Source organism: Columba livia, chromosome 2, assembly GCF_036013475.1.
Source record: "Columba livia isolate bColLiv1 breed racing homer chromosome 2, bColLiv1.pat.W.v2, whole genome shotgun sequence".
In the NCBI taxonomy this organism is placed as follows: Eukaryota; Metazoa; Chordata; class Aves; order Columbiformes; family Columbidae; genus Columba; species Columba livia.
In genome coordinates, this window is record NC_088603.1 from 113343961 (window position 1) to 113357834 (window position 13874).

Here is a 13874-nt window from a genome sequence, read left to right on the forward strand (position 1 = left end):
TTCTTCAGCATTTAGCCACTTTATGACCACCATTTCATAATTCTTACCAAAGTCCAAATTAACCAGGCTGATACTTTCAATCCCTGATAGTTTATTATCTTTTAAAGTTCAAGCAAACACAGCTCAAGGGATCACAACTTCTGAAAGAGAACTTCAACAGTGTAGAGACAGAGGCAAAAAAATGGGGCCAAAGGCAGATGTGTTACAGGCTACATCAATGTGTTTCCATGTATCACAAAAACTGAATGTCTTTTCAAAAGTCAGCTGGACACTCAGGCCAAAGCCAAGAGCTTAGGCATTGCCCTATACCAGATAATACCTTCACAAAGCACACTAGAGGACTGACAGCGGAAAATATATCCTGAGCAACCTGGGAATCACAGAATCATTTCATTTGGAAGAGACCCTCAGGATCATTGACTCCAACCATAACCTAACTCTAGCACTAAACCATGTCCCTAAGAACCTCGTCTAAACTCCTTTTAAACACCTGCAGGGATGGTGACTCCACCACTTCCCTGGGCAGCCTGTTCCAATGCCTGACAAGCTTTTCTGTGTAGAATTTTTGTTCTTAATATCCAATCTAAACCTTCTCCGGTACAACTTGAGGCCATTTCCTCTTGTCCTATCACTTGCTACGTGGGAGAAGAGACCAACATCCTCCATCCTACAAACTCCTTTCAGGTAGTTGTACAGAGCGACAAGTTCTCCCCTCAGCCTCCTTTTCTCCAGGCTAAACAGCCCCAGTTCCCTCAGCTGCTCCTCATCAGACTTGTGCTCCAGGCTGCTCACCAGCTTCATCACCCTCCTCTGCACTCTCTCTAGTACCTCAATGTCCTTCTTATGACGAGGGGCCCAAAACTGAACAAACTTTATTTTCCACACAGATATCAGGTAGGTGACCACCCACCCAGCTGTCTGCTCTGAAGCCACCTCCAGAGCTGGCTCAAATGACCCAGGTGGGGACTGGCCCGTTTTGCCAAGACTGATTATATCTGGAGTACCTTGCTGTAGAGGGGGTGCTGGGTAGGATGCTGAACACATTCTCAGAGACTGCTCTTTCCATGCTGGATTGCCCAAAGGTCTCAGGCTGCACACTGCAGATTGACACCATTGTCACTTCAAGACCTGTGCATTTTTTGAGTGCCTCTTCAAAGCATTTCTTGCCTCCAGTATCGCTGCTATAATAGGCCAGATCCTATGCACGCTGCTTTACTCATTCACGGAAAGCAAAATGTTGCTGGAAGGGTTTGAGGATATTGTCAGAACCAAAGAGGATGCCTGGCTTAAGGGGAATGTTTTAGTGAAAAACAATATAATGCATTTTTCCATTGTTAAAATCCATAGAAATACGTGAAGTGCTTATGTTCCTTGTCAACATTAAGGAATGTAAAACATATTTCTGTCATGACTAACTTGGAACTCTGTGGAGGATATCACTAGTATCAAAAATAGCATAGGAAACTTCAGGATGTGTGATCAAGTATTTTTAAAAAGCTGTTAGCAAAAATAGCAAGTTTCCATCAACCTCTCTCCCGCATGACACTTACAATCTTGGTATTTCTGTGCCTGTACAAAGTCCATTTCCTATTGTATTTCCCATCTCACGACTCCTTTGGGAAAACCTAATTCATAAACAAACAGTTCCCAGACCAGATAACTAAATCTCCCTGCTGACCCCTTTCTGTACAACCCAACAATTATAACAGAGACATAGGCTCTGCATTGCCATTCTCTGGTGTGTTTATGCTGTTTTAGTGATGATGTAATGGAAAGAAATCAACATGCTATTAGCAGCAGTATTATTCTGCTAAGGACTGCAAGGAAGAATTGGTGCACTTTAACGTTTTCTGTTTTTATTCAAAACCAAAAGTATTTCCAGGGCTTTCTAACCATTCAAAAGGTCAAAATATTCCATCAGAAACCTTAAAAACTGTGATACTTGAAAAAATAGGTTTTTTTAAAACATTAACACAGCTAATCTGTTTTGAGCAATGCCTTTTATGAGCAATGTCACAAGGTTACACGCTTAGCCCTGTGGGCACCAGAGGGCCCTTTATGCCTCTTGCATGAGACAACAGTGACAGAAGTGACTCTAGTTGACTATAGTCTTTGGCCTCCCATTCCCTGAGAAAGGGTGGAGAAGACTCTACAAGACGACCCATTCCCTTCCACCTCAGGACAACCATCCGTAGCAACACACATGAAGAGAAAGCTGCACTCTGCCTTCTTTTTCGCCGTGCTACCCATGGATAGGACAAGGACAGCTCATGGTTATCTCCTGAGACTGTCTGAAGCCTCTGTGATTTCCCTGAGCACCATATATTCCAGGGACAGGACATAAGCCGTTCAGTCTGCCTCTTCCAGAGCCCTGTGGCTGTTTGCTGACTCTTGTTGAAAGTCAAAATCTAATCCTTAAACAGTTGTACAGAGGGGGATTGAAAAATGGATGCACTTGAGATTTTGCAAAGCTTGGTTCTGAGTTGGGGAGGGAGAGCAAGAGAAAGACTGGGAGACCCGTTTCAGACAGCAGCAGCTCGCTAACATGAGGAGTTTCTGAAGAAAGCTCCAGATTTGTGAGGCAGCCTGGAGACATTTCACCCATGAAAGTTTTTAAGAAGCAAAAAGGCAGCTAGCGAGACAGATCCTGAAAAGAACAGGGAATGAGCAAGGGAGAAGAATGTGGCTATTTTTGCTCATTTTCAGAAGCCTAGCCTTAGCTAGCTTTGAAACCTTCTGCATTAGTATGTTATTACATATAGTGCACAGTTCTCCCATATGATTTTGGCATTTGCATCAACACATTAGCAATGGAAACAATTTGCAAGAGTCCTCATTCTTTTGTCTTCTCTTTGTCACACTTCTGATTTATCTCCCAGCCTCAGCTCTCCATATGTAAGTAACTCCAGGAGACCAAATAAACACACAGGCAACTTGGAATCTATTATGCAGAGGAACCAATGATCCTGAATCCTCTGCAATTCAAAATTCTGTTAAGAGTTGACGAAATCTACTTTTAAACTGTCATTTTCTACTGTCAAGTATATAGAGACAGTTTGTCAAGGGTAGGGGTGAAAAAGTACCTTCCAAAGACATACTCTAAATTAATGGTTCTGCAGTGAGCTTAATGTTCAAGAGAATGACAACACCAAATGTACACGATGCACTTCAAATGGATATCATGATGGATAAAAGGAAACAAACTAATTCAGAGCATCCCTTAGGGCTCAATCTATCAATTAATGTCTTCTGAGACCTGATTTATTCTATCGAGCACAGATGAAAATTGTGCTGTAATACTACCCTGAAGTTGCAACACGTAACTTATTTGTGTGACCATGTCACGCTCAAAAGCTGTGTAGCTGCCATTTTCAATGGATACACAACTGCAGCCCGCCTACACAACACCTCTTAATATACATACTTAAATTTTCCACTACTTGGAGATTCAAAATCTCCAATGAGCCTCCGCTATTCTTACGAGAGACAGTTTCCTTAAATTCTATTAGTGTCCCCAGGGAGCCCATGACACTTAGCTTAGTGGTCATGCAGCACACAAAGGAGTTGTTACGGAGACTGGTCTTCTTCCCAACAATTATACGGTGTAATTAGTGTTGGATGCTACAACATAACTATCAGGCTGTCTCCATGGAAACTACCCAAAACCCTATACTTCTAAGGTTTCAGCAACTAGTTTTTCCCTAAACCCTTAAGGCGCAGTTAGGAGCACACAGTTTGCCTTATCTGCTTGGCAAGCTCAGCTGAGGAAAACATTTTCTTTTCCAAGGTATTTGCATAGTCCCCATGGTGACCCACAAGAATCAGATATATGTCAAGGATAAATGTGTGTATTTCACACAGTGAGGACCAACCACAAATCCATAAGGATTTTTACCATTTTTAATTATCTTTATGCATATGTGTGCATATCCACATGCATGTGAGTACGCAAGGTGCGTAGATGGAAGAAGCTCACTTCTGCTTTTAAGAACCCCTCTTGGCACACTTGAAAGCTTCAGATGGGAAATTCCATCTCTCAGATTAGAGACAAAGTTCAAACTACACTGGTGCCACAGAAAGCACCTACCAGCAGAGTCTGGTCAGGTCTCTAACACAATTGTCCCCCTCTCCCAAGGCCTTGGTTTGTAGTTTTTCAAGATTTGCAGAGTTTTTCCAGATTGGGTGAGCACAGATCCTAAGACAGCCTTGCACACAGGGGGTAGGATCTTTGCTGAGTACAAACACGCTGTGTTTATGGAACTCCAGTGGGAGTTTATGACATTTCTGCATAAAGCTTTAGGAGGTCTAAGCCAAGAAAGCAATGTGATTTTCAACCAAGAGTCTCCCTGTCACTTTTGCCTGAGCACAACAGCATGCAAAGATGACACTACTTCAGTCTACAATATAACCAAGTGGGCAAGTACAAAACAACCAAATACACTCTTCTTCTGGTTATTATATAAATTTTAAACAGACTTTTTATGCAGAATCCTTTTCCATTAGGACAGAGCATAAGAAAATCAGTGTAAAATCCAAAGCAACTTCATTTCAGTTATCCAACTTCAGTTTTTCAGAGCTGAGAGGAAGACAGAATCCAAAAATCCATGTTCCACTGATTTTCCCGTATATTCTTCCTCTTTATAACAAGCTGTCTCAATAAGTTCCTATTGGAAACAAGCTGAATTCCCTACTACAAGTTTATTGGGATAACACTAAACATGATACAGGAGTATGATTTCATAAGTAACCAGTATCTTGAAGAAATATTCTGAAATACCATTTTCCTCTTCTATTCATGATTTAAATTATTTCTGCTGCTTAGCTTTCAGAAACACTAACAGGTTTCAACACCAGATATAGATTGGCAGCCTTAATCTAAACAAACTCACTGACAGCACTGTTACAGCTCATTAGCATTCTCACCAGATGCTTCTGTCTGTATATACGAGCACGTCCAGTTTTTCTTTCCAGTATGTGACCCATGACACTAAAACAACTTTCAAATTAAAACAAGAAAACTCAGTACAGTTTCAAGTCCTTGCTCTTCTGGGGATTAAATCTGTGCAAGGCTATGACAAAGCATTCCATATATCTTGGGCTTCTTAAAAGCTTTTTGTTTGTTTGTTTTACAGATCGCTTTAGTGATTTTTTGGCATTTCTCAAAAATCTATACAGATGTGACTAACACACACACTATTTGCTTTCACAGCAAAAGTGCAGAGAGCATTTGTCACTATAAATACAACACAGGGCTATATACACAGACGAAACCTGTGCTTCATCTGTCTCTGCACAAAGCAACGCTTTGACACGAAAGCTGTCAGAAATCATTATGGGGAAGAATTTAAAAACCTTATACAATGATTAACTTGCCACAGTCAAAGTAAGTACCATAAAAACAAGTTATGACCCAGCTCCAGTTTTTAAGTGAATGAAAAATTAGAGGGCAGAGAGGCCAAATATGTGGGCTTCACAAAGAATGTCGCCTCGAATCTGCAAAGCAGGCCCAATCAGATCTCATGGTTTAGTTTATTGGTCTATTGGCACTTAACAAGAAGTGAAGTGGTGGCAACGATTTCGGCCCCAGCTCAGTCACATAGGTACAAAGCATCCAAATGGAAAACAGATTTTCTGATTCTCTGTGCTTCCCGAGAGACCTCCACTGCGGTCCAAGGATTGGAGCCTTCTCCTTTCTTGGCTCATTTGCAAGACAAACATATTCTGGCCTCATGTGCTGCTCCTTTCCAACTGCTGGTGAAAACTTCAGTCAGTCTGAGAGATTAAGAGGATGATCTAGGGCACTACTCAATCCAAGAAAAATGCTCATGTGGGAACACAAAGCCAGTGTTATGACCAGAATTTTTTTTCCACTGGATCTCATTCTGCAAGTCCAAATTCAAATATTTTCTATCTTTATTCTTTATCCACATTAACTTCCTTCTTTTTTCCTCTTTTTTTTTTTCCTTTTTTTAAAAAGAGTCACACACTTGGATTTAAACAGATTTTTACAGTATGAGTTAAATACTGGTTTTCTGCATCTATGATGACTTAAGATGTGACTGAGACAGCTCTCATACCCAGGCAATGTTGGGCTGGATCAATGCGTAGTTTTAACACTTCCAAAGACCTGAAGGAAGCAGCATTAGTGATCAGACAGACGGGACTCTTCCTAACTACCCCATATGTAAATTTATGGTTCCTTACAGTTAAAAGATACCCTGTGAGAATTTTGTAGGAGCTGGTAGATCAGCCCCTTACCCTTGTAGACAAGCTCCAGTTCAGCTCTTGCCTTCTGCCTTTCTGTGTCTGTTTCTGCAGTCTCTTTTGATCCCTGTTCTAAAACTGACATATAGTGTTCCTGAATTTTTCAAGCATTCCAAAATCACTTGGAGCAGCAGTTCCTCCATGTTCCTCATACTGCCTCAGATGGGTATGACAGAGCCCTGAAATCACTCTTATAGCAAGCTTTAAAACACCAGTGAAAAACACTAGAGACACTGCTAGTTTTGATAAAATGACTAGTGCCACAGACAGATCTCATGTCCACATTACTTATTCAAGACATAAAAGTTGAGCACTGGCTTAGAAGCTACAACAGGAAAAGGACTAATTTGCCCTGTTATAAAAACCTACCTAAACAAGATAATTAAACCATGCACATTAGCAAACAGAGATGTTTAAGGCTAAAGAACAGATTAAATTATCATAGTGACACGGGGACAAACCTTCACTTGGTATAAAGGCATGTAATTTCATTGAGAGCAGTGGCCAGAACAAACTTTGTCTAATTTAAGTCTAGAATTGGCCAAAACCCCACAAATCTAGAAACTCTTGAACTTCGGAAAAGCTTTGATCCTGTCCAGACTTTGTGGCTCTGATCCACTTCAACTGGGAAGGACCCAAATCTACTTAAAATATATTTCGCAACACATCTTTGCCTGCATTTTTTTTTTGATAGGTCAGAAATACCACATGTAGAACCATTTCTCCTTATTAAAAATACCTACCAGCAGAGCCAGCTATTCCCATCTCCAACCCAGAATGTTAAACAAAAAAAGAGGAGAGGGAGAGGTGGGAGAGGGAGAGGTGGGAGAGGGAGAGGTGGGAGAGGGAGAGGTGGGAGAGGGAGAGGTGGGAGAGGGAGAGGTGGGAGAGGGAGAGGTGGGAGAGGGAGAGGTGGGAGAGGGAGAGGTGGGAGAGGGAGAGGTGGGAGAGGGAGAGGTGGGAGAGGGAGAGGTGGGAGAGCAAGCTTTAGATCAGTTGACTTGCTACCAAGGAGCAAGAAGAAAGCTAAGGTACTAAAATCTGCACAGTCAGAATGTTTGGAAGAAATTCAAACTGGTGAGAAACTCTACGTGACTTGTACGTTGTGGAACAGCTTGCAAAGCACAAAATGAGGCATATCACTCCCTTCTTGTTTTCCCCAGAAAAACCAAAGACCCATTTGACTACAGTTTCTAAACAAGCATATTACACAAGTTGTTTTTTTTTTTTGTAAGGTAAGAGTTTCATTCACTGTAGTAGAAAAGCTGTGATCACAAACCACATGGGAAGGTTGTGGTTTCCAGATGACTTAGCTGAGCGTGATGAAACTAAGTAAAATCTAACCAAGGAAAAGGAGTCTGACAAGATCTTCTGACTGCAATTACCACTGATAATTTAACAAATGAGCTGTTAATATCTTAAATCAAGTACAGCCAAACCCTAGATCCACAGATCATAAGATAATTCCATTAGGAATGGACCACAGGAGGTCAGACTGGGTTGCTCAGGGCTTTGTCCATTTGAGTCTTGAAAATGTTCAAAGCTGGAGACTGCACAGCCTGCCTGGACAACCTGTGTCCCTGCCTGACTCGTTCTTGAGGTGAAAAAGTTGTTCCTTATACCAAATCTGAAGCTCTCTTCTTTCAACTCACACTTATCCTTCATCCCCCCTCACCATGCACCATCATAAAGAACCTGGATCTGTCTTGATAATTTCTCCATAGCTACTGGGCGCCTGCTGTCTCTTAGGTGCTCCCAAAGCTGTCTGTCTCCGCTCCTCACAAGGAAAGTGCTCCAGCCTCCTGACTTTCTCGGCAGCTGGTCAGGTCCCTCCAGAAGGCAACCTTGTCCTCCAGTGTTATAGACTGATCCTCCCAGTTCGGTGTCCTTTGCAAATGTGAGTGCACTCTTGTAACCTCTGATTCTTCAACAAAGATGTTAAACAGGAGGTGTCCCACGACAGGCCCCTGTGCTACTCCAGTTGTCACAAGCCTCCAGTTAGAGTAGGAATCATTAACCTCTGTCTTCTGAGCCTGATCATCCAACCATTTATTTACCCATGTAATTGTCTGCCCATCCAGACTGTAACAGTCTAAATTGGATATAAGAAGAGTGCGGGAGATACTGTCAAGTTGTTAGTGTCAAGCCAAATGACATCCACCACTCTCCCCTGCAATGATAGCTGTGGGAGTTCTGGTACTGAACTTCAGAGAACTAGTTTTAACTCTTGCCTCTGGAAAGACATACTGGAAACAACAGCTGGTGCACACACTCTCAGAAGGAGTATTCTTCTCCAAAACACCTTTGGAAAGTATAAGTTCGTATTACTGGGATTCAGTAGGCCAAATACTTAGCTGCAATAATCAGCCCAGCTCCATTTAACTCAGTCTATATACAGCATTTCACCTCAGCTAATGACCCTGGCCTGCTATGCACCTGATATTTGTCACCTCAACTCTACATGCAGTTTGCACTGACAGGCCCTAGGAGCATCACACAGGAATCACAAGGGAAACTAGAGAGATGCAGGAATTCCTCAGTTCTCCTGGGAAAAGCACAGATCCACTGTGTTTCTGTGACATCCTTTCTCTTACCTTCGCAAGGAAACTCCATGCTGCATATTGCCCTGAGGTTGTGCTGCTTTTTAGCTTCACTGTGTGCAACATCAGAAAGAATCCCAACAGTCCACTGCAAGGGACGGGGAAAACTTGTTAATAAAGTCTCTTAATTTCAACTAAGCAACAGCTTACAGGCATTTTGGTTTTCCTAATGCAGAACTGAACAGTCACCCTTCAAGTGGTGTTAAACCCACTTGGAGAAGGAAAGCTGGTGGACAAAGAGCTTACATTATGTCTAGTCTATATCAGGTTTTGTTCTAGAGTGAGTAAAGTCTGACACTCTTATGGCTAGCCTCTAATACACTTACATAATCAGAAAAGTAGAGACTATTGGAAACATGAGGTGAAATACTAACTTCAGGCAGTGAAATGGCTCTAAACAAAGGTACTGCTAATTTCAACAGAAGCCACACATGTCTGGCAACTAACTCACTTCAACCTCCACAGAGCCTCGAATTGAAAAAATAACCACTGGAAAGTATCTGCCTGTAGCTTTCAAGCTGTTTAACTTCATGAAGCCTAAATTCCAATCAGGAAGGCAAATACATTTCTACTGTATAACAAATAGACAGATGACTCAGTAATGCTGGGAACAGCATACTACAAAGCTCTCTGCTGACAATTAAGTGGATTTTGATTCTCAAGTCATATAGAACAGTAGTCCCCAGTGCTTCTGTAGCCAAGACTACTCTTAAGGAAACTCTGTTCCACACCTCACAGAGGTTATAAGCTTTGGCTCTGGATGCTGTTTCAAACAAAAAAAAAGTTGCATCTGAGCCACATGTCAGTACAGGTGTTTTTGATACACCACAGTAGGGTAAGGTAACTGCCCAGGAGCAGGATGTACAAGAGTCTCATACACTGAGCCATAACACGAGACCTCGAAGGACCATCCGCTGTGCCTGGAGCCAAGAAAGCAGATGCTGCTTTACTGATAAAAGATAAGGCCCAAATTCAGCTCCCTGGTGCAGAGGATGAAGTGCTGAACACATGAGTAGCACATTCCGCTCTGAGAAATCAGTGAGTTCAGTGAAGCAGCATTGCCCAAACATTTGAGAGTTGGCTTAGGTTTGTTCCACATCTTCTGCCCCGTTGAGAAGGGCTTTTAGTCAGAGTGATTTGAAGCCATTTAGTGTAATTCAGAGACAAAAAGTGAAATGGCTAATTATAACACCTGAAATACTGATGTCACAATTAACATTGATTTATTAATATTTCATTAAATAAATTGGGCACTTCGCACCTTATTACTAATGCTTCAGACATTCTGCAGAGATAGTAAATTTAGCTGCATCAGTTACCCTTACTTTACATTGTATAGGTTTTCCTCCAAATCCTCTACGTCTACAAAGTCACTAGATTACAAGACATAGGAGAGCAACAAAGATGCTTGTTTCTCCACCTAACTATTCCTTTCCACTTGTGGTAGTGTACAGTGCTGTCCACTATACATGTACTAAAGCTGGGGCAATTGAAATGGAACTGGGAGGCTACAACAGTGGTAAAATTCCAGAGTGAAAGAGTATCTGGGCTAGACAGATATCCACTAGCGCCTGCAGTTAGACCTTGCCTTCAAGAAGAAACAGATTTCACCTACCTACCATGGAACAATTTATTCACTGATACCTAATTGCAAGTTATTTGTAGCATGGATTGTCTACCCTTGAAAAAAAGCCACTTTCATACCAGAAAACTATGTACATAGAGAAATTATTTAACAATAATTTTTAATATCCTCTTTTAATGGAAAATCTGGATACAATTAAGAAAATCCCTCACGATCAGGAAATATTTTTGCCAACAGTTAGCATGAAAATATTTTTTCCCCTCTAAGAGGAAAATACTTCCATTTGGCAAGAGACTGGAGGGGAAAGACAGGAATAAATTTTTTTGAGATAATTAAGATCTACAGAAAACATACTTACATTGTCCTTTGAGAATTACACTATTGGGCAGTGAACTTTTGCTACTCAAAATAAAGGAATGCTTGTTAAAGCTTTTCCCTTTTACCCCAAAAAAGCATTCTGCCAAATAACAAGATGTACAGGCAAATAAATCCATGTACAACCCATGTACTGTTGAAGACTAATACTTTGTAATCACTGCAAACAGCAAGTTTTACAAGGGCTAATCTGACTTGAGAGGCTTTTGAGAGATGCTATTTAGCAATGCTTTGCTACATTAGGTAAAAAATATTTTACTGGTGAGTGGGAATTCTCCTGGTCAGAATGCACTCACCCAATTAAACACATATACTTCCAGCACATTTGAATGTCTGGCCTTCAAATGCATATCCACACATACACACAGATACGTATTATCTGCAGTTTTACCGGCTTATGCCAGCAGAAACTAGTATAACTAAGGTTTTGAATGCTCCAGAATTTTTAACAGAGAGTCAAGGTTAGAAGTCAACAGGATCTCTTATTTTGAGAACAATCTGGCCTGTTATAGAGAGGTTACCTGGCGCAGCAGCTGCTATGAAACCTGTAGAAGTACAGGAATGGGAAGTCCAAGGCACTGAAGAGATCACCTGAGGGACAAAGCAACACATCCAGTGGAACACAGCAGAAAAAAAAATACCCAGTATTACAAGCAAGGGAACAGCAATTAAATGAACATCACTAGCTTAACATTCCTTTGAGCGTTTACAGCTGGTTGACTTTTCATTTATGATGGTTTCCACATTTCTAGTGTGTTTAATGATTTCTCTCTGACCTTGCTTCTAGCCAGCTCCTGCCTTTGGTTGAAAAAGGGCAAAGGGATACATAAGAGTATTCTTTGCTAGTGTACAAAGATCCTGCTTAAGCAACAGTTGCCAGTGGATAGACATGCATCATATGCACTTATTATATTACAGAGCTCGTGACAGTTCCTACTGAAGCAACAGGAAACACAGACATATGTTGGCTGCTTCCCCCTCTGGCACGTGAACTCTGTCACACCAAGCAAGTTGAGAGGTTTGAAAAAGTTCTCCCAGATCCAAGCAGAGCTCTCGAGTACTTGCATTTCCAGGAACCTGAGCCCCGGTTGTTCTTGGTAACAACAATTCTCAGGAGCCTTCAGGCTCTACAGATTCAGAGGAAGCTCCATCATCCACTTTTTGAAATGCAGGACTATTTTGATTAACATGTTGTCTGTCCTGGTAGGGGAATGCTATATACACAATATGTACCACCAGGCAAAAGGGGGAATTTATGTTTATTTAAATGCTCCTTCCTTTGTTTTTGTCTGAGCAAATGTCTAGTGAAAGCAACAGACAACCTTTATCCTTCCAACTATTTAAACACTAGTATGATAGGAATATTAGCCACCATCAAGTATTGAATTTCTCCATTTTTAGCCTTTGATCTGTTGGTACTTCAAATCCTGTGATGGGATACGTCCTATGAAAGCAACAAAATGAAATCTCTGCACAGCATTGAGAGCAATGGACTGCTGAGACACTGCTCTAAAGAGGACATATTCACCTACGGAATCTTTGTTCTTTACCATGCACCACCTAAAAGGCTGTTCATTGTTGTCTGTCTCGTGCTGCTTCTTTGCAAAGGGCAACTAAGAAAGGTATTAGTAAACATCATGCAATTTACACAGTGTTATATACCCTCCTCTTCCTACAGGATATCCTATTATTGCTTGTATTCTTGTTGAATTCCAGGGCTAAAGTCCTACAGAGTTTGGCTTCTGAAAACATGCATGGAAAGGAAAGGCAATATGGAAACATAAAAAAGGAACAACTTAATCCACTTTACCTGCTGGATGTGATGCAGATGCCAACAGCACCACACTGAAAAATAAAAAAAAGATTAATTGCATACTACAGAATTTATGACACAGAATTTATGAACATTATAAATTGACAGCTTTGTGCTTGTTTTTTTCGTGGTGAAACTTTTTCCAGTTAAGTAGAATGACTGAGGCATAATTATCAATTAAAAAAAAAAAAAAAGTTGTGTGGAAAGGAATCTCTGGGGTCACCTAACACAAGCTCTCACTTAAAGCAGGACTATCACTAATATATGATCATGTCCTCTGTGGTTCTGTCTCAAAAACCCAGGTCTCAAATATCTCCCAGCTCGAAGATTCCACACCTCTCTGGGTAACTTGTCCCAGAGCCACTCTACACTCCTAGTGAAGAAGTTTTTCCTGACGTCCCATCTCTAAACCACCAAAGCTGCAATCGGTGGTTGTTGTTTCATGTCATACCATCTGCCACTCTTTAGAAGAGTTTGGCTCTGTCATCTTTGCAACTCCTTTTCAAGAAGTGTAGGCAGTTGTCAGGCTGCACCTTGGCCTCCATTTCACCAAAGAGGAGCTCCTTCAAACATTCCTTGCAATAGCCATGTGCTCTAAGTCCCTACCAATGTCAGTGGCGTTCTGCTAGATCTCAAATTTCTCAGCATCTCTCTTGAACTGGGAGCCCCCAAACTGAATAAACTATTCCAGCTGCAGCCTCAGCAATGCTTACAATAACTTCTCCCAATCTAATGGCCACGCTCCTCCTCATGTAGCCCAATGCATGGTTTGCCTTAATTTGCCATGAGCACGTGCTACTGCCTCATATAGACCTCCGCATCCACTGTTATCCCCAAGTTCTTTTCAACAGACCCACTTGCTCTTCAGCCAGCTGGTGACACCACTGAGCCAGAATCTATAGAGAACTGTACCTGTGTCTAGACCTGAGTGTCTCTCTGTCAGAGGATTAATGTCAGCTGTGTGCATACCAATGTCCACTTTATAGGGATGTGCATATATTACATATAAGACTCTATGTTTATGATTGTCCATGTACTGCACATTTTGCCCCAAATGTCACAGAACAGACAAACACTGCAGTTAAACAATTTTTAAAAAATGCATTAAAATAAAACCAAGTACCAGCCCAAATGCTGCACACTTTTCAGAAAGGTACAAGTGAACAAGAAAATGAGCTGGGACCAGCTCTTTGCCTGGAGTATCACTTAAGATTTTTGAGGTCCTACAAAAACTTCA

The 13874-nt window shown here is 41.4% G+C and overlaps 1 protein-coding gene across 7 annotated transcripts in view; it reads right to left on the reverse strand.

Annotated features, from left to right (window-relative positions):
* Positions 1-13874, reverse strand: part of TMEM241 (transmembrane protein 241) — an 88212-nt gene that overhangs the window by 47850 nt on the left and 26488 nt on the right. For all 7 annotated transcript variants that reach the window (XR_010470504.1, XM_065053323.1, XM_065053321.1 and 4 more), the window contains 3 exons: positions 12635-12669; positions 11346-11415; positions 8859-8952 (listed from right to left, as the gene is read on the reverse strand). Coding sequence is in view for 6 of the 7 variants with exons in the window: in XM_065053323.1 (XP_064909395.1) it covers positions 8859-8952; positions 11346-11415; positions 12635-12669 (199 nt within the window). In the remaining variant the exon portion in view is untranslated. The remainder of the gene's footprint in view (positions 1-8858; positions 8953-11345; positions 11416-12634; positions 12670-13874) is intronic.